A 20,562-nucleotide genomic window follows, 5' to 3' on the forward strand; every position below is an offset into this window, starting at 1 on the left:
GACTTTGTGAGTAAATAGTTCATTGTTGTTTCCGGTTATGTGCTTTGTTGTATTTCCTTTGCTTTGTTTCAGGTTGATTACTCATTGAGGAGAAGGAAGTGAAAGCTGGAGCAGTGCAACGAAACTTCATCGACCACCGGCTGAGGTAGGCCTCCAACTTTAACTGTTTAAGGAAAGCTATTGTTGATCTGTCCTTGTTTGTGACTAGACCCACTTTAGGGCTAGAGGGGTTGCCTCTGTCCGTAGAGGGAACACTTTCTTGCATCACAGCCCTCAAGCAACCCGTCCGAATGACCCACCCGGATGAGTTGACATGAATGCCCTCAAATGACCCGCCCAAATGAGTTTACATGGGCGCCGACATGACCAAAACAAAGGCACAAGGGAGAGTCGGGAAAACGAGATACACGAACATGCACAAATCCCACCCTGAATCACAACTTAGAATTTTTGATACGGGCTCATGTGTTCGGGTGCTCCCTCACACTAGAAAACCTGACCATACGAGTTTACATGAACACCCTCAAATGACCCACCTGAACGAGATTACACGGGTGCCCTCAAACGACCCACCTGAACAAGTTTACACGAACACCCTCAAACAACTCACCCAAATGACTTGCCTGAACGATTTTACATGGACGCCCTCAAATGACCCACCTGAACATGTTTACATAGATGCCCTCAAATGACCCACCCGAACGAGTTTACATGGGCACCCACACGACCAAAATGAAGGCACAAGGGAGAGCCAGGCAAACGGGCTGCATGAACATGCACAAATCCCACCCCGGGTCAAAAATTAGCATTTTTGTACGGCCTCATGTCCCTGGGTGCACCCTCACACTAAATGACCTGACCGAATGAGTTTACACAAACACCCTCAAATGACCCCCCGAATGAGTATACACAGGCACCCTCGAACAATCCACCCAAATGAGTTTACAAGAACGCCCTCAAACGACCTGCCTGAACGAGTTTACACGGATGCCCTCAAACGAGCCGATCGAATGAGTTTACATGGATGCCCTCAAATGACTCACCTGAATGACCCACCCAAACAAGTTTAAACGGACGCCCTCAAATGACCCACCCGAACGAGTTTACATGGATGCCCTCAAACGACTCGCCTGAACGAGTTTACATGGGCGCCCACACGACCGAAACGAAGACACAAGGGAGATCCGAGTAAATGAGTTGCAAGAAAGTGCACAAAACCCACCCTAGGTTACAACTTAGCATTTTTGATATAGGCTCGTGTGCTCGGGCGCACCCTCACACTGAATGACCCGACCAAATGAGTTTACACGAACACCCTCAAATGAACTACCTGAACGAGTTTACAGGGGCATCCTCAAATGACCCGCCAGAACGAGTTTGCACGAACCCCCTCAAGCAACCCGGTTGAACTAGTTTACATGGAAACCCTCAAACAACCTGCCCAAATGAGTTTACATGGATGCCTACACAACCGAAACGAAGGCACAAGGGAGAGACGGGAAAATGAGCTGCACGAACGTGCACAAAGCCCACCTATGGTCACAACTTAGGATTTTTGATATGGGCTCGTGTGCCCGGGCGTGCCCTCACACTGAATGACCCGACTAAACGAGTTTACATGAATTCCCTCAACTGATCCACACGAACGAGTTTACACATATTCCCTAAAACAACCCACCTGAACGAATTTACACGAATGCCCTCAGATGACCCGCCTAAACGACCCACCCGAATGAGTTTACATGAATGCCCTGAAACAACCCGCCTGAACGAGTTTACATAGATGCCCTCAAATGACTCACCCGAATGAGTTTACACAGACGCCCTCAAATGACCCACCCGAACGAGTTTACATGGGTGCCCACACTACTAAAATGAAGGCACAAGGGAGAGCTAGGAAAACGAGCTGCATGATTGTGCACAAAGCCCACCCTGGGTCACAACTTAGCATTTCTGATACTAGCTTGTGTGCCCAGGCACGCCCTCACACTGAACGACATGACTGAACGAGTTTACATGGGCACCCTCGAATGACCCGCCCAAACGATTTTACATGGAAAAAAACCTGCCTGAATGAGTTTACATGGCAAAGGACTTGCCCGAACAAATTTTCATGGCAACCCTCAAACGACTCGCCCAAACAAGTTTACATTTCCACCCTCAAATAACCCGCTCAAACGAGTTTGCATGGAAAATGATCCACTCGAATGAGTTTACACAGCTGCCCTCTAACAACCCGCCCGAACGAGTTTACATGGGAAACAACCTTCCCAAACGAGTTTACACGAGCACCCTCAAACGACCCACCCAAATGATTTCACATGGAAAAAAACCCTCCCGAACGAGTTTACACAGGTGCCCTCAAATGACCTGCTCGAATGATTTTACATGGGAAATGACTTGCCCGAACGAGTTTACATGGGCACCCTCAGACGACCCACCTGAACGAGTTTACAGAGCAAATGACCCACCCAAATGAGTTTATATGGCAAATGACCTGCCCGAACAAGTTTACACGGGCTCCGACACACGACCGAAACAAAGGCACAAGGGAGAGTCAAACAGGCCACACAAACGTACACAAAGCCCACCCCAGGTCAAAACTTGGCATTTTCGATACGAGCGCGTGTGCCCTGGGCACTCTCACATGACATGACCTAACTTCAGTGAACGCGTTTGCACAGGTTCCCACACATGACACAACCCGACCCGCCTGAATGAAATTTGGGGTTTCCATGGGTGCACGTCCCAAATGAAATTTGGGGTTTTCATGGGTGCACAACCTGAATGAAGGCGTGAGGGAGCGTTAGCCAATCGGGCTACATGAACATGCAAAAGACACACAGGAGGTCATGACTTACCATTTTTTCCATGGCCATGTGTGCCCTGGCATCCACACATGGCACGACGTGGCCCGATCGGCCCTAGGTGAGCCGACCCGACCCTCCTGAACCCATTTGCACGGGCACCCACACACGACACGACCCGACTTGCCTGAACAAAATTTGGGGTTTCCGTCGATGCAAAACCCGAACAAAATTTGGGGTTTGAATCGGTGCACGACTCGAATGAAGGCACAACGAAGTGTTGGCCAAACAGGTTGCACGAACATGCAGTAGACACATGGGGGGTCACAACTTATCATTTTTGGCACGACCACATGAGCTCGAGAACCCACACATGGGACGACATGACCCAACTTGCTTGAACGGGTTTGCAAAGGCGTCCACACATGACATGACATGACCTGACCCACTCGAATTAAATTTGGGGTTTCGATGGGTGCACGACCCGAACGAAGGCACGAGGGAGCGTCGGGAAAACGGGTGGCATGAATGTGCAGAAGGCACATAAGCAGTCATGTCTTAGCATTTTTTGCACAGTCACATGTTCTTGAGCACCCAAACATGGCACGACATGACCCGACTTGCCGTGGGCAAGCCGACCAGACTCACTTGAATGGATTTGCAAGGGCATGTTGGGTGTGGAGCCTGATTATCTTCTTTATTCAAAGGTATCGCCACATTGGACCCCAGTTCGAAATGGGGCGGCAGTGCCACCCGTAAAATATTCGCTATAGGGGGGTCCAGGGGGGGTGGTTGCGACCTTTGGGGAGCCACCCCCCCCGACAGGGGGTTTTGGGGGCACCGGCCCCGAAGCTAAAAACAGATGTAAAATTGCCTTGTAAAAGTATAGTAGTTTCTAGTCAATCTGGGCCGTTCATTAGGCGGATGATATGACGCTAGAACTTATGTTTAGTTTAGGGTTTCTTGCCCTAGAAGGCAACCCCTCTCTTTGTATGAGGGCATTGTATTGAGTCTGTGTAATATATGTGTATTCTCTGAGCGAGAAGCAGAGAGGTGAGACTGTGAGAGAAAAAAAAGGATATTATAGAGGATCTACTTTAGGTTGTGTCTCTTCATTTTTCTGGATAATAGAAAGGAAGGACTGGCTGTTCAGGGTGGACGTAGCCCAAACTGGGTGAACCACGTATATCTGTGTCTCTCTTGTTTTATGCATTTTCTGTGTTTATATTTCTGCAATATTTTATGTGTTCCATTGCTCCGTAATATATAATTTTATAACAACAGGTATCAAAGCCGAAGGTCTATTTGGCTAATAAACTCGCAGGAAAGAAGGGTTCCTCGTTCAAGTGGGAGTAATGGTAGAAGATGGTAAGTTTAGGGTCAAGAAATTTAATGGCCAAAACTTCTCGTTGTGGAAGATGCAGATGGAAGATTATCTGTATCAAAAATATTTGTACCGACCATTGGGTGGAAAAACAAAGATGCCGACGGGAATGACAGGTGAAGAATGGAACCTTCTCGATAGAAAGGCACTCAAAATAGTACAGTTGTGCCTTGCAGCATTGGTCGCCTTCAACATTTCGAAGGAAACAACGACAAAGGGTTTGATTAAGGAATTGGAGAAACTATATGAAAAACCCTCGGCCTCAGACAAGGTATTTCTTATGAAACGGTTATTTAATATGAAGATATCGAAAGATAGATCTGTTGCAGGCCATTTAAATGATCTTAATATTGTTACAAGTTAGTTATGTTCTGTAGGGGTAAAATTTTGTGATGAAGTTAGAGCTTTTTTATTCTTGTGCTCATTACCAGAAAGTTGGAATGCTTTAGTAATGGCCATTAGTAGCTTTGTTTTTGGATCTAGCACTTTAAAGTTTGATGATGTTGTCAGTGCTATCCTTAGCGAGGAAATGCGACGGAAAAGCTCCGGTGAGACATCGAATAATGCTTTGAGTGCAGAGTCTAAGGGAAGAAAAATTGAAAGAGGAAAGAGCTCAGGATATCGCAGTAAATCAAGGAAAGACAAATCCAAGTCTAGATCGGGGATAGTGTGCTGGAAATGCGGAAAGAAAGGACACCTAAAGAAAGACTGTAGACCTCAGAAGGGAAAAGAAGGAGATGCACAGCAAGAAAACAATCATGAAGCAAATGTCATAGGTGAGGTGTTACAAGATGCTTTGATTCTTTCTTTCGAAAATATTACTGATTCCTAGGTGGTAGATTCAAGGCCTCATTCCATGCCACACCTGATAAGAAATACTTTCATGACTATGTTCAAGGAGATTTTGGACAAGTTCGTTTGGGTGATGATAAACCCTGTAAAATTGTTGGAATGGGTAAGGTTCTTGTAAAACAGCAGAATGGAAACCAATGGCTACTAAAGGAGGTAAGGCATGTTCCATATCTAAAGAAAAATCTTATTTCAACAGGGCAATTAGGCGGTGAAGGTTGTGTGACAACTTTCACAGATAAAGCTTGGAAGGTTACCAAATGAGCCCTGGTAATAGCAAAAGGCGAAAAGGTTGGTACAATGTATTTATCAATGGTATTTCTAACTCTGTTAATGTTTTAACTTCTAAAGGAGTAGATGCAGCATTATGGCATTATAGGCTCGGACACATGAGTGAAAAGGGGATGAAGATTCTTCACTCAAGGAATTTGTTTCCAGGTTTGAAGAATGTTGATTTGGAATTTTGTGAGAATTGCATTTATGAAAAACAGAAGAAATTCAGATTTCTTAGAGTTGGGAAAGAAAAGAAGAGCGAAAAATTAGAGCTTGTGCATGCAAATGTATGGGGACCTGCTCAGGTATCATCTCTCGTTGGCTCTCATTATTATGTTACTTTATTGATGATGCAACTAGAAAAACTTGGATTTATTGTATTAAGAATAAATCTGATGTATTTGATACTTTAAAGAAATGGAAAGCTTTGGTTAAGATTGAGACAGGAAACAAATTAAAGTGTCTCAGATCAGACAATGGAGGTGAATATTGCAGCAAAGAGTTTGATAGGTATTTTTCAGAGCATGGAATTCACAGAGAGAAGATAGTTCGAAGAACACCACAAGAAAATGGTGTGTCAAAAAGGATGAATAGGACAATAATGGAATGTGCAAGGTGCATGAGATTGCATGCAGGATTGCCTTTACAATTTTGGGTAGATGCTGTAGATACTATTGTTTATCTAATAAACAGAGCGCCTTCAAGTTCCTTGGATGGTGGTGTTTTAGAGGAAGCATGGACAGGTAAAAAGGTAACTACTCTTTTTTAAATCCTTTTGGTTGTGAGGCCTTTGTCCATATTGATAAAGAAAATAGAACAAAGCTTGAGGCAAAGTCAAAGAAATGTACCTTTATTGGATATGGTGTTAATGATTTTGGTTATCACTTATATGATTACGAAAATCACAAAATCATTAGGAGCAGAGATGTAATATTCAATGAAAATGTCTTGTATAATAATCAGTTGCAGGAAAAGAAACAGGAAAAAGAAAACAAGGAATACGCAGTTCTTGATGAAATCACTGAAAAAGTAAAGGTGCCTAAAAATAATTACGCCGTAAGGCGTTCCCCTCTGAAATCAACCTCCCAAAATGTCTTCGTGTCATAATCGTAGCCCTTAGATCTAGTGTTAGACGATTGGAGAAAAATGAACCGTTGATTAAGAAGTTAAAGTTTTTTAGGGTTTAGAGGGTGTTGAGGGGGCGCCGGCGGACCTGCAGAGGCGGACCTGCATGCGGGTGTTGAGGGGGCGGCGGACCTGCAGAGGTAGGTAGGGGAAAGCATTGTCCAGTTCTACAAATGGTGCATTCCCACAGAGGTAGGTATTTGAAGCTGTTTTTTTTCGGTTAATTCTGACAGTATAACAATTCCATTTGGAATCCCTGGAATGAATCTTAGCTTAACTTATATTAAAGTGGAAATGGATTCTGGACTTTGAGTTGGAGTCCTATTAATATCCTTTATTATGGTTGCCTGTTATTTATCCAAGTAATTGCTGGTTGCAGTGGAGGCAGCGGTAGTGAAGGTTCAAGTGAAGGTAGCGAGGGAGTCAATTCACAAAATGTAAGTTCCTTCCATATTATTTAGGTTCAAATTTTTGAAAATTAATTTTATTTGCTGTCTGGGTACTCTACCAAATATGTCTTTGCTGTTTTATATTAATTATCACTGCATTCTACTCTGTATACTTTTCAGGGATGCGAAACAGGTAGGGCAAGAAGCTTGGAACCACTAACCATTAATGGTATGTTTTAACTATCATGTATTACGGAATGCATTTAAAATTTCTTATGGCTATTCATGAATCCTGTTATCAGGGGATCTCCTGATTTCCAGACTAATTTAGTAATACTTTTTATTTTCCATTACAGTTAGATCACTAATAACTTCTAGAATATTTCATCTTGAAGGGATGTGTGCTACTGCTTCCTTTTAGAAAGGTTGCGTTGTTCATGTTTGATATCTAGTCCTGAATCCTAATATTATCAATCTAGCTAATGGAGTAATTTAGTAACATTTGTTGATTTTCACGACAATGACAGGAACAAGTGCTACTGATGCCAATACTCTAGCATATAATGCCCAGGCTGGAGAAGCTAATACAACTGTAAACAGAAGCACAATGGCTTTGGTTCCACCAGCACCTGTTCCAGGAATGTCAACAGTTAGTCTACCTACTACAAATCTAAATATTGGAATGGGCATCTATAATGTGCCTGCCCAAGGATCTGTAACTCCTGTAAAAGGAAGACGGGGAACAACTAACAGTGTAACAACAATTGTTCCTGCAGCATCTCAACTCATTCCAGGTCATGATGGAGTGCCTTCTGAATTATGGGTCCAGGTATGCATACCAAGCTTTACCTTCTATGTATCATTCTATCTTGTATTGCATCAGGTTAATGGTGCTGTTGGCCATTCTGTGGTTGGCTGGTTAGTGAATATAAGCTGGATTTACTTGCGTCATCTTCCTATAGACTTGCTCAGACTTTTGGTGCTTGCTTTGTTTTCTTTATCAACTGTTTTGTGGGATGACAACCCTTCTTTCATCTTTTCTGGTTATGCACAATCCATGAAATATGATTTGATCACACTATCATTATATTCTCATATCCATCTTGTTCTTACAAGTCCTTTGAACATAAGTGCATTTCTTAAGAAGATTTAGATAGAAGTGGTCCACAGTCAATTATAACTCGAATAAGCTAAATCTCATTTGTAGGGCTCTTTAAGTAATAGATGGTTTAATGCATAATAACAGTTTTATCTGATATGAGGGCAGCATAGTTTGATGATATAGACCAGAAGAGATTCAGAAGCAGGGAATATTTCCTGGCTGTATCTATGTAATAGGTGGGCACTCTGGTGTTTACCCCAACACATCAATTTGTCATTTCCTATTTCTTGGGAAAGTTTTCCTTTCATATTTCTGAAACTTCCGTGTGTATCCCCATTACATACAACTTAGGGTTTTGTATTTTTTTTTTTTGCATTCACCTACAGTGTGACCTTTTTATTGTGAATTATTTCCAATATATTGATGAGCTTTAAATATGTTGAACTAAATAAGCTTGTACATGTCCTAAACGAGCCTGTGAAACAGGATGAACGGGAATTAAAACGACAGAAGCGTAAACAATCTAATCGGGAGTCAGCTAAACGCTCTCGAATGAAGAAACAGGTATAGACTTGTTCTTAGTATTTTTATCAGAGGCTTGCAGAGATAGAGAGGTAAAATCGTGAGACATGAACAGACAAAGTCTGTTGTCATTGTTTTATGAAAGCAGTAAATACTGTTCAATTGATACCCTGTCTGCTGTGCTGTGCTGTGCTAACACCGACTTCCATGAAACAGATGGAATGCGAAGAGTTGTCTCAAAAGTTGAGACACTGACTTCTGAGAACATGGCACTCAGAAATGAAATAAATCTTATAGCAGAGGAATCTGAAAGCTTGAAGCAGAGGAATCTTAAAGCTTGCTTCTGAGAATGAATCACTAAAGGTAACATATCTTTCGTGGTAGCGTAGACAAGTCAGTGTGGTTTATTGGCCTTAGGATATGAAACTTTTTTGACATTGTTGGATTATGTGAAACAGGTAATGTTGAGGAATTTTCAAAGAAAGGATAGAGTAGGAGATTCAGAAAGAAATGGTCCTAGAGAGACACAGTCACAGTTTATGCAGCAAGGAGGCAATGGCTATCCTCAAGTTCTATCTAAAATAAGCAATTTGAGTTCTAGCCAAAGAGATGAGCAAAGGGAGAGTGAGATGAGCGATTCAACTGGTAAATGTCATGCCGTATTGGAAGCAAATGTTCGATCTAATAGAGTGGCTGCAGGTTAAAGAGAGATCCTAGTTTGTAGGTTATGTTAGATGACAGTTTGTGTATACCAAACCTTTTTGTTTGTTTTGAGCTATCCTCATATCTCTGTAACTGCTTCACATGAACTTTCTTCTAGAGTAGGATCTAATACCCAGGAAAAAGATAATAATGAATGGCTGCTTAGAAAGTACTTCATCCAGATATACGATGGTGAGCGTTCTTCTGGTAAAGGAATTGGCCCACCTTGGAATTGAATTGGGTCCAGGCATGGGAATCATCAGGTTAATTGTAACTTGCTGACCCTAGCTTTTAACTTTAGGGTCATATAATTTATGCATTGTCCCCCAAAGTTGCTGTAATATAGAATTGGGTTTGAAGGATTCTTGTACGTAAACAAGCTCCCCGTTAAAGAGTACCATGTTCCATCTGTATTCCATATTCAATGACTAGTATTTTGGATGATGCTTCTGTTATTAGTTGATAAATTTTTCATTGCCTAGTATTTTTAAATTGTGTTGTAAGAAGAGTTTTTGAACCAGTTATTTTACTAAGATTAGCTGTGCATGGATTAAGCTGTTGGAATAACGAGGTCCCTCACTCAGTACTGAATGTGATTATGTTTTGAATCAATGGCTTGCTTGTATATCGTAGTTACATCGTGTTTCATGCATTATTTGTTTAAAGCACGCAGATGCAAATGTCAATCTAGGTAGATATGTTTGAGATCATCATGTATCACCAAATATCACCAAGAATCTGCCTAACTGACATGTCTAGTATCTCGTTGAATGTACTACAAATATGTCTTGTTCTCTTTTTAAGAACATTGTAGCAACAAGAACTTCATGACAAGAGTGGGGGTGTGTGCATGAGTACTGAACAATTAGCCATAGCATTAGATCAACATTAACAAATTCATCACTATAGCAGTAAATTCAGCACTAATTATGAGTAGCTTGACAACATAATTCAGAGAGTCTTTAGAGAATTCAACAACCATAACAGCAGTTAAAATACTCTTAAATTATTGCGCTGAGCATTTTACAGCTTAGTATAACTGACATGTCTAGTATCTCGTTGAATGTACTAAAAAAATGTCTTGTTCTCTTTTTAAGAACATTGTAGCAACAAGAACTTCATGACAAGAGTGGGGGTGTGTGCATGAGTACTGAACAATTAGCCATAGCATTAGATCAACATTAACAAATTCATCACTATAGCAGTAAATTCAGCACTAATTATGAGTAGCTTGACAACATAATTCAGAGAGTCTTTAGAGAATTCAACAACCATAACAGCAGTCAAAATACTCTTAAATTATACTCTTAAATTATTGTGCTGAGCATTTTACAGCTTAGTATGATGTGTAAAGCTGTTTGTCCGTGGCCAAAATAATATTTAATATTGGCTCATAAAAAAAATTAAATAATTGTATAAATAAAAATTTAGTGTCAGCTCATAAAAAACTTTAAATAATGATATAAATAAACAATTATAAATCTATTAACCCAACACAGTTCCATCATTATTATTCACATTAGCTAATGGTATAAATAAACAATTATAAATCTATTAACCCAACACAGTTCCATTATTATTCACATTACCTAAATTTCTGTTAGCTGCTCGCTTTGTGTTCTCTGTGCTCTGCACTTCCAAGTAAATTCGCTACACTCGGTAGGAAAAAAACAAATATACGAACATGAAAAAACAACTGTAAAAGATCATTGAGTATGTAAATTAACAAAAGTGATTTTTATACATGCTGCTCCATGTAGAGTCAAGAGACTTCATAAATCTAAGACGATTGATTAAGGAATTGGCACTTAATCAGAAGCTCGGTCATTTGAATTCTGAAATATAGTCACACTCAGACTTATGTATGTAAATTGTTCACAGTAACAAAAAGTAACGGAAAAATGTCATTCAACACTACACTGGGTATGTAAATTGTTCACAGTAACAAAAAGTAACGGAAAAATGTCATTCAACACTACACTGGGTCCAAGGGAGAGGACCCTGTTGGGTCTAAGGGAGAGGACTCGCCTAGAATTAGTGAAAAAAAAATATGGATGAAACAAAATTATATATGGATGCAAAAAAAGAATATCTACCTCAATGCAGGTCTCCCAAATAGCAAGGAACGAGTGAAAAAATATGGATGAAACAAAACTACACATGGATGCAAAAATGGAATATCTACCTCAACGCATGTTTCACAAATAGCAAGGAGCTCAACGCATGTCTCACAAATAGCAAGGAGCTAAAGGAGTTCGTAAAAAAAGAAAACATGGATGAAACAAAACTACACATGGATGCAAAAATGGAATATCTACTTCAATGCATGTCTCACAAATAGCAAGGAGCTAAAGGAGTTTGTTATGGAGAAGTTTCTTTAAAAGGTATGGGGAAAAGAGGAGTAAAAGAAGTACTACATTGAGGAATTCAACCCTACTTGTAATCTACAACAAAAATAGTTCAATGGAGCTAGCATTTCGTGGAGGGCAAAGGTTCTTATTGCTCAATTAAGGACCAACTCACATCAATTTCGCTGTGACACAGGGCGGTGGAAAAGGCCTAAAGAAGCTTGGGAAAAATGGGTATGTATATTTTGCACGTCTGGAGCAGTGGAATTGGAAAAACATTTCATTTTGGAATGTGATGCATTCAAAGACATCATAGAAAGTTATGAAAACATGTTCGCATAAGTTTCTTGGCATTATTTGTTTAGAGAAAATTGTTAGAAAGTTGGACCAACTCATCATCAATTTAAATTGGGAAAAAAATTGAATTACAAAAAAATAAAAAATAAATATTCTCATAAACTATTTTTAATCACACATAAACCCTAAAATATCATTTCACTTCATTAAATTTAACACAACAAAAATTTGACACAATAAAAATGAAAGATAAAACAATAATCTAATTCTCCATTATACAAGCGAAACTGTTATCGCTGTGGAAATATTCGCAGAATTCTGGTCAGAATTTCCATGAAAATGAAGAGCGTTCTGTGTTATCTCTAATTATCGAATTCCCTCAGAAGTTTACACGTTCCTACTTATCGAATAGACCTTATGATTAAGAAACAAGTCACAAACTGACCTTATGATTAAGAAACAAGTCACAAACTGAAAGTAATAACATTAGGGGTGATCGTAGGTTTATGTTTAATAATTAAAAAAATAACTGGAAAACCTTTTTGGAAATACGAAAACAACACTCCAAGGCTAATATAATAAATAAAAATAATTTTTGTTAATGTTTTTTCATTTTTACTTATATATAATTTTTTAATTTTTACGTCGTAAGGCGTTCCCTCTGAGAAAGACATCCCTAAAATGTGACGTGTGCGATCTCGAGTCATTGATTTTGTGTGTTAGATGATTGGGGTGTTTTCTGCCGTCCGTTTAATCTGTTTTTTTCATAGAAATATAGTTTTTTTCCATGGTAATGGGCCAATGAAAGGCCAGGTCTCGCCTGCTGGCGATGAGACTCTTCTGCTGGCGATGAGACTCTTCGCAGAGACTGCCGGCTGGCGATGAGACTCTTCGCAGAGACTCTTCATGTCTTTCTTCCAGCTCTACAACAATAGCCAATAAAAGCATCCGGGATATCATCGCTCAAAAACTTCCCATTATTTTAGCAATTCAAGGTAACGCTACAGAGAACTCCTCGCAACAGTAGAAGATCTGGTACTCAAATCTTGGATTGTCTCCCATGCTTGTTATCCTGAAAACATAATTGCAAGATCAATGTTAGATGCGTCGGCCGCAGTAGCAGTCACAATTTGTATTTTAAGTTCAATCGTCGGATGGCTTGTTCAGGGCCCAATTATAGACGTGTTTCCTGGTGTCAAATCTCGGTTAAAATTCATCACAACAAACATGGAAGTCGTATTCATCCTGATAGGGTGGGCAATCATCGGCTGGAGATGTCTTACCTCTGTAGCGTATTATGGAAGATGGCAAAGCTGGAATCCAAATGAAAGATGGTATACCTATTTCCAGGTAGAGGACTTTTGGACCAGGTACATCATTGAGTTGCAGGAAGCAACATCCAAGAAGCAGAAAAGTATTGTTGATGAAAAGGTAAATAAAACGATTGGCTCGGAAGGAATAGAAATACGTTTCTTATGGGCCTTTTTATGGGGTTTGTTGCGATGTGTGTATTGGCTGCAATCTTTTATGGTTTATACTAGTAAACTCTGTTGGTTTATGGCAGAGTTCGTGTTGGATAATAGGTGTATGCTGAAAATATCCTCAAAGTTTTTATCAAAGCCGGGTGAAACAGAGGACGGGGATTTTTCAGAATACAGGCCACTTTTGGAGAACATGGAGCTTCTGTGGGGGGCTCCTTGGACCGTGTTTGTAACAAACCGAAATTCCATCAAGAAAGCAAAGGAACTTGTGAAAGAGGGCAACATGGATGGTATAGAATGCGATACCCTAATCTGGTTTCTGAGAAACTATAGAAAATCAACAGGATGTGTGGGTATACGGAGTTTGGATCCTGCAAAATTACAAAATAAAGCGGGTTTGAAGTTCTTGTGGAAAAGAGATCCTGGCCCTGTATTAGATGTGGAAGAGCATTACATATACGTGAGAAAACTGTCATTGAAGCTAACAGCCGTTTCATTGGTCAATATAATCGTTCGGTTGTCACCTGATTGTGGGAGAAATGCTTTAAAAGCATACTCTGAGGCATGTGAACTGATGGATTTGGTGGAGGACTCAGATCCTGCAACCGATAGCTTGCTGAGTAAAGCAGCAGATAGTGTATTCAAAACATTACAGGAACAAACTGCAGAGAATGCTCTGGATACTACAAGTGTTGTATACATGGAAGATGCAGCGGCTACAATCGATAATCTTGCAGAAGAAAGTAAAAGGAAAGTTACGGTGATTGAACATGGAGGAGACTCTCTGGATTGGAAGAAGGCAGGGGCAGGGAACGCCTTATACAGATTATGCAAGAACATTGATTGCAGTTCAACAGGGAATTTTATGGAAGTGGTCGAAGAATTACATAGTGCTTTAGCAGACATTGTCGGTGGTTGCATAGAGAGTGTGGGGAACGCGTTAGTGGATAACTGCACTAAATGGGCACAAGATTTCCAAGAAGGTAAAGTTGCTAAAAGCAGTTTACATAGCCGGGAAAAATACGACACTGTTGGATGGGTAAGCAATGCTCTATTTGCACTTCGTTTTATGATTTTGGTATTGTCGGTGGCAACAAGATTAAACTTCCTCATTGGTCATATCAAAGATCTCTTAGGAATGGTTTATTTGGGTTTCAAGTCTACTAGGTGTATATTGTGCATTGGTGAAGCTCACTCCTAGGGAACCACCCCCACGCAATTCCACTTTTGGTTTTTGTCATTCCACTTTTCAAATCTCAGCCAGCAGACCGAGAGAGCCAACAAGCAAATATCCAGGTGTTGAAAAATCCAAGCATGTCACCAAGAATCAAACATTAAGTGTGTGCCAAGAAAGAAGAGGTGCGCCCACGAAGAGAACTCATGAATATCAAATTCACAACGCATCCAATAAAGAGATGAACACATTTCCATATATACATTTTAAGAAATATTTTTGCGTTGGAACTTGGCAGGTTCATGCTTCTTCGTGAGACCAATATAAATGTACTATTTCAACATCATTGGTGGCAGATTTATGCAACATATTTGATCGTTTAAGTTTAACATATTTGCCTTCTCTTTTCCTACAAAGAAATTGCTCTTTATATGTGTTGTAGTTATTGGGATATTATTTAAGAACTAGCAGGCATGGAAATTTATATTTTTAAATCCCTAATTCTCCTCATCATTTGAAAATTGTTCATCTTCATCTATGCAAGAAGACGACTTAGCTTCAGAATGTTTGTAAGAGAGAAAATGCAAATTTTAGCAAATATGGAGCTAATAATAAATGCCCTGTGGTGTCAGAACATTGTTTTCTTGGTTTCCTTTGAGCAATATCATTAGAGAGCCGTATATTCTTCAAATTGGTGAGGGACCTTCAGCCCAATGCATCAGTGGTGTCATGGGATTAGATGTTCCTCTTCCAATAGTGGCAGATTTATTCAACATATTTGATCGTTGAAGTTTAACAGATTTGCCTTGCCATCACATTCATCTCCTCCAAATTCCTTTTCTTGATATTTTTCTGACTTTCAAAAATTGTCAAAAAAACATTAATTAATGTTATATGCTATTGCCTTACGTCGTTTCCATTGCAACATCTGGTGCAATTAAATTAATTAAATTGTAAAATGATGTATAATGATGATTGAATAATGTTACAAATTTAAGTTAACACTCAAATTTCCAAGGCCAAAACCCTCAAGAAGTGCCAAGTTGTGTTCATGACTGCACAGGATGAAAGACTCAAAATAACATCTGAAATTCTTAATAGTATGAAAATAATCAAACTACAAGCATGGGAAGAAAAATTTAAAGAGCTGATAGAAAATCTCCGAGCTGTGGAGTTCAAATGGTTGTCTTCAACACAATTTAATAGAACATATGGTACCATACTCTACTGGATGTCACCCATCATTACTACATCTATAGTTTTTGCCGGGTATCCTATCATAGGGGATCCACCGTTAACTGCCACAACCATATTTACAGTGCTTGCAACATTCTGTGTGATACAAGATCCAGTGAGAATGCTACCTGAAGTTTTGGCTATATTAATTCAGGTTAAAGTCTCCTTAGATCATTTTGGACAAGTTCTTACAATATGATGAGCTGAGACTAGATTTTGTTGTGAGGAAAGCACTTTCCGGATCCTATAATACCATCGAAATTCATCAAGCCATACTCAGCTGGGATCCAGAATCTTCATTGACAAGGCCAACATTTGAAGGGAATAAATCTGCACATTAAAACTGGAGAAAAGGTAGCAATTTGTGGCTCAGTGGGATCAGGGAAATCTACTATGCTATATACAGTTCTTGGAGAAATCCCAAAAATTTCAGATGTAAGTTGAGCATTAACTACTCTTCTTGAGCAAAAGTAACCATTTCATAGTTCAACAAGATTGTAGATGCTGCTTTTTTGCTTTCTATATACATAAATTCTTCCATAAACTTTTTGATTGGACTACGTGCAGGTTGAAGTATATGGCAATGTTGCCTACGTGGCACAAACAACTTGGATTCAGAGTGGTACTGTCAGAGATAACATACTCTATGGGAAACCAATAGACAAAATTCAATACAAGAAGGCAATAAAAGCTTGCGCATTAGACAAGGATATAGAGAGTTTTGCTCATGGAGATATCACTGAGATTGGGGAGAGAGATTGAATATGAGTGGAGACAAAAACAAAGGATTCAGTTGGCTAGAGCAGTATATAACGATGTTGACATTTATCTATTGGATGATCCCTTCAATGCAGTCAATGCTCATACAACGTCAACTCTATCAAATAAGGAGGAGACATTACATAAGAGAGACTCAAAGAGTTGCTAATATTGCTTGTCGTAGTATGAAAAATCTGGTTTACCTCTGTATCAGATCTGTAAAGATCTTAGAATGAGATCCAGACATATTAATGTGAAAATTTCTGTGCATATTAAATATAAAAGATTTGAGTTTTGGGTTATCAACGCTATAGATTGTGAACTACATGGATCGCTTGATAGGATCGCTGGTTTGATTTGTATATTAGGATTGCTAGCTTCTTTGTGGTGGTAGTGTGAGATCAATTCGGAATTGCTACTCGTTTCATACTTCAAGAGGGAAATGAATTTCCCAATGATGGTGGTGATGAAGGAACCTAGCAAAAGCATAGAGAATAGCATAGTTGATTGGATAAAAAAATCAATTGTGTAAATACAAATAACACACCCTACAAAATGATATCTTCTTGAATATTGATCAATATGAATGATTTTCCTTTCACAGTTCTTGTGTTTTGATTCTTTATGAATAGGAATTGATTCATTCAACTAAAATTGGTATTGTTGATTTTGATGGTACTTCTGTTCTCCAGCTTGATGATTGGGTGTTGTGCCGAATTTACAAGAAAAATGGTCATTCTCAGGGAGTACAAGGGGTAGAACAAGATGAATCACCAAGTGCAGATGAAGTGATGGCTTCTTTTCCTGATATTTATCAGCGAAACAAACTGTAACTGCCCAACATTTCCTCTTTCAGTGGGTTGTTGGAGAGTGACGATCCTTTCATAGATGGTTTTTTAAACGATGAAGCCATGGATGGCAATGGAAACAACAGCAAACTACCTCAAGTCCAGTTCTCCAACCTCTCTCACAACAGTTTCAGCAATAACAATGACAACAATAGCGATTGTCGTTATGAAGTTGTCCCAAAACAAGAAGAATTAGCAGTGGATAATGACAACAAATTCAATTCTCTCAAGAGGACCCTCTCCTTAGCATATGGGCACGATGAAACCAAACTTGCAAAGAGATTCAACAACATGCAGAACAACTATAGCTACAACGTCAACATTAATGTTTTAGCCTTGCTTAATTCAATGCAGCCCAATCAAACTTTCCAACAACAAAACTTCCTAAGCGCATTGCATCATAAGGAATATATCCTGACAGGGATTTAGTTCATCACAATGTGACATGGTTTAAGGTCTTCATATTTCTAGGCAAATACATTAGAATGTTGTTTGAAAAGATTAACATGCCTCTCCTTAAAATTTTGTATATCGATATGGATACCTAGTTGTTGTTCGCGTGAATTCATTTGTTTAACTTCACCTTCAACTAGGCAATCTTTAAGGTATCTAAACAAGTTCAATGGATATGTATGACTACTTTTATTCCATTTCATAGGCACTTTAACCCCTGAATAGGGTTTTTGGCATGGCTTCCTCAATTCAAATTCATTATCATCGACCCTTGCTTTCAAAAATGCCCATTCACATTTCAATATTCTTCCACACACTATGCCTTACAGCGTTTCCTTTGCAACATTAGGTGCAAATGCTAGTAATAATCAACAACCACAACAACAACAACCACCACAACAACAACAGGCATCCCAAACACCTGAAAGTGGTGTTAGAAGATCTACCAGGATAAGTAGACCCCCTGAACGATACTCTCCTTCATTATTTTATTTATTGTTGACTGATTCTGGTGAACCCGAATGTTATGAAGAAGCAATGCAGGTTGAAAGTAGGAATAAGTGGGAGGTATCCATGGAAGAAGAGATGGAATCCTTAATGCATAGCTAGACTTGGGACTTAGTCAGGTTGCCTGCAGGAAAAACTACATTGAAGAATAAATGGGTTTACAGGCTGAAGGAGGAAGATGGAGGAAAACAGAGGTACAAAGCTAGAATTGTGTTGAAGGGGTTTGCACTGAAGAAAGGTATTGATTTTGATGAAATATTTTTTCTTGTTGTTAAAATGATTTCAATCAGAACTATTTTAAGTCTAGTAGCAGTTGAAGGTTTGCATCTTGAGCAGTTAGATGTAAAGACAACCTTTCTCCATGGGGATTTGGAGGAAGAGATATATATGCAGCAGCCACAAGGATATGAAGTGAAAGGGAAGGATAAACTAGTGTCCAGGTTGAAGAAGAGCTTGTATGGCTTAAAACAGGCTCCAAGGTAGTGGTATCTAAAATTTGACAAGTTTATGTCTGAATAAGGTTATACTAGATGTCACTCTGATCATTGTGTTTATTTGAAAAAGCAAAATGATGGCAGATATATTATATTTTTATTGTATGTAGATTACATGCTTGTTGCAGGGTCTAACATGCAGGAAATACATGTGCTCAAAAGAAAACTGACAAATTCATTTGCAATGAAGGATTTGGGAGCTGCAAAACAAATCCTTGGTATGAGAATAACTAGAGACAGGAAAAATCGTAAATTAACATTGTATTAGAATGAGTACATACAAAAGGTGTTGGAAAGATTTAATATGCACAATGAAAAACCAGTTAGTACATCTTTTGCTATCCATTTCAAACTTCGTAAGGAAATTTTCCCAAAGAACCAAGAAGACATGGATTATCTATCTAAAGTTCCATATGCATCAACATTTAGAAGCTTAATATATGCAATGGTCTGCACAAGGCTTGATATTGCACATGCAGTTGTAAGTAGGTACATGAACAATCCAGGAAAGGAATAGTGGATGGCAGTGAAACGGATTCTCAGATATTTGAAAAGTACCACAAATAAAGCATTATGCTTTGGTGGTTCAAACATTTCTCTACAGGGATATGTTGATGCAAATATGGCAGGTGACAGAGATAACAAGAGGAGAACTACAAGATATGTATTCACTATTGATGGAGCAGCTGTCAGTTGGGTTTCAAAAATCCAAATTGTTGTTGCACTTTCAACAACAGAAGCAGAGTATGTTTCTGCTACAGAGGCTAGTAAAGAAATGATTTGGCTACAAAGGTTTATGAGGTGAATTAGGTAAGAAGCATGATATGGGCACGTTATACAATGATAGCCAAAGTGCCATTCATCTTGCAAAGAACTCAACATTTCATTTCAAGTCTAAACACATATAGCTCAAGTACCATTTCATACGATCAATGTTCGAAGATGGAGAGTTGAAGTTGGAAAAGATACACACTAGCTAGAATCCTGCAGATATGCTAACAAAAGTTGTAACCAGGGAGAAACTGAGAATATGCTCAGTTTCAATTGGTCTTTAATGATGACGATAAAGATGAGAAACATCCAGGTCCAAAGAGGAGTCATTTTCCAGAAAATGAAGTAGTGGCGGAGTTTCTATAATCAGTCTCGAAGTGGGAGATTGTTGGGTGTGGAGCCTAATTATCTTCTGTATTCAAAGGTATCGCCACATTGGACCCCAGTTTGAAATGGGGCGGCAATGCCACCTGTAAAATATTCACTGCAGGGGGGATCCAAGGGTGGGTGTTGTGACCTTTGGGGAGCCCCCCCCCCCGACAGGGGTTTCGGGGGCAGTGCCCCTGAAGCTAAAAACAGATGTAAAATTGCCTTGTAAAAGTATAGTAATTTCTAGTCAATCTGGGTCCTTCATTAGGCGGATGATCTTACGCTAGAACTTATGTTTATTTTATGGTTTTTTGCCCTAGAAGGCAACCCCTCTCTTTGTATGAGGGCATTGTATTGAGTCTATGTAATATATGTGTATTCTCCAAGTGAGAAGCATAGAAGTGAGACTATGAGAGAAAACAAAGGATATTACAGCGGATCTGTTGTAGGTTGTGTCTCTTCATTTTGTTGGATAATAGAAAGGAAGGACTGGTTGTTCGGGGTGGATGTAGCCCAGATTGGGTGAACCCTAGAACTTATGTTTAGTTTATGGTTTTTTGCCCTAGAAGGCAACCCCTCTCTTTGTATGAGGGCATTGTATTGAGTCTGTGTAATATATGTGTATTCTCCAAGTGAGAAGCAGAGAGGTGAGACTATGAGAGAAAACAAAGG

At 39.4% G+C, this 20,562-nt stretch overlaps 1 protein-coding gene across 8 annotated transcripts; it reads left to right on the forward strand.

The window, feature by feature from the left end:
• Positions 1 to 6,408: 6,408 nt before the first annotated feature.
• Positions 6,409 to 9,073, forward strand: LOC149205208 (bZIP transcription factor 16-like). Of its 8 annotated transcripts, none has more exons than XR_016252422.1 (7): positions 6,409 to 6,630; positions 6,818 to 6,875; positions 7,008 to 7,020; positions 7,355 to 7,656; positions 8,416 to 8,493; positions 8,668 to 8,814; positions 8,910 to 8,984. XR_016252422.1 is itself a non-coding variant. In XM_089394952.1 (5 exons), the coding sequence occupies exons 3-5, from the start codon at positions 7,435 to 7,437 to the stop codon at positions 8,704 to 8,706; spliced, it is 339 nt and encodes a 112-aa protein (XP_089251078.1). In that variant the 5' UTR covers positions 6,662 to 6,875; positions 7,008 to 7,056; positions 7,355 to 7,434; the 3' UTR covers positions 8,707 to 8,801. The 8 variants fall into 8 exon arrangements, 1 of the variants encoding a protein (XP_089251078.1); XR_016252420.1 differs by having other exon boundaries at positions 6,413 to 6,630; positions 7,008 to 7,056; XR_016252421.1 differs by lacking the exon at positions 7,008 to 7,020.
• The last annotated feature ends 11,489 nt before the right edge of the window (positions 9,074 to 20,562 follow it).

This window comes from Pinus tabuliformis, chromosome 1_2 (assembly GCF_031772625.1).
Source record: "Pinus tabuliformis cultivar Carrire ecotype Pingquan chromosome 1_2, CPIR1, whole genome shotgun sequence".
Taxonomy (NCBI): Eukaryota; Viridiplantae; Streptophyta; class Pinopsida; order Pinales; family Pinaceae; genus Pinus; species Pinus tabuliformis.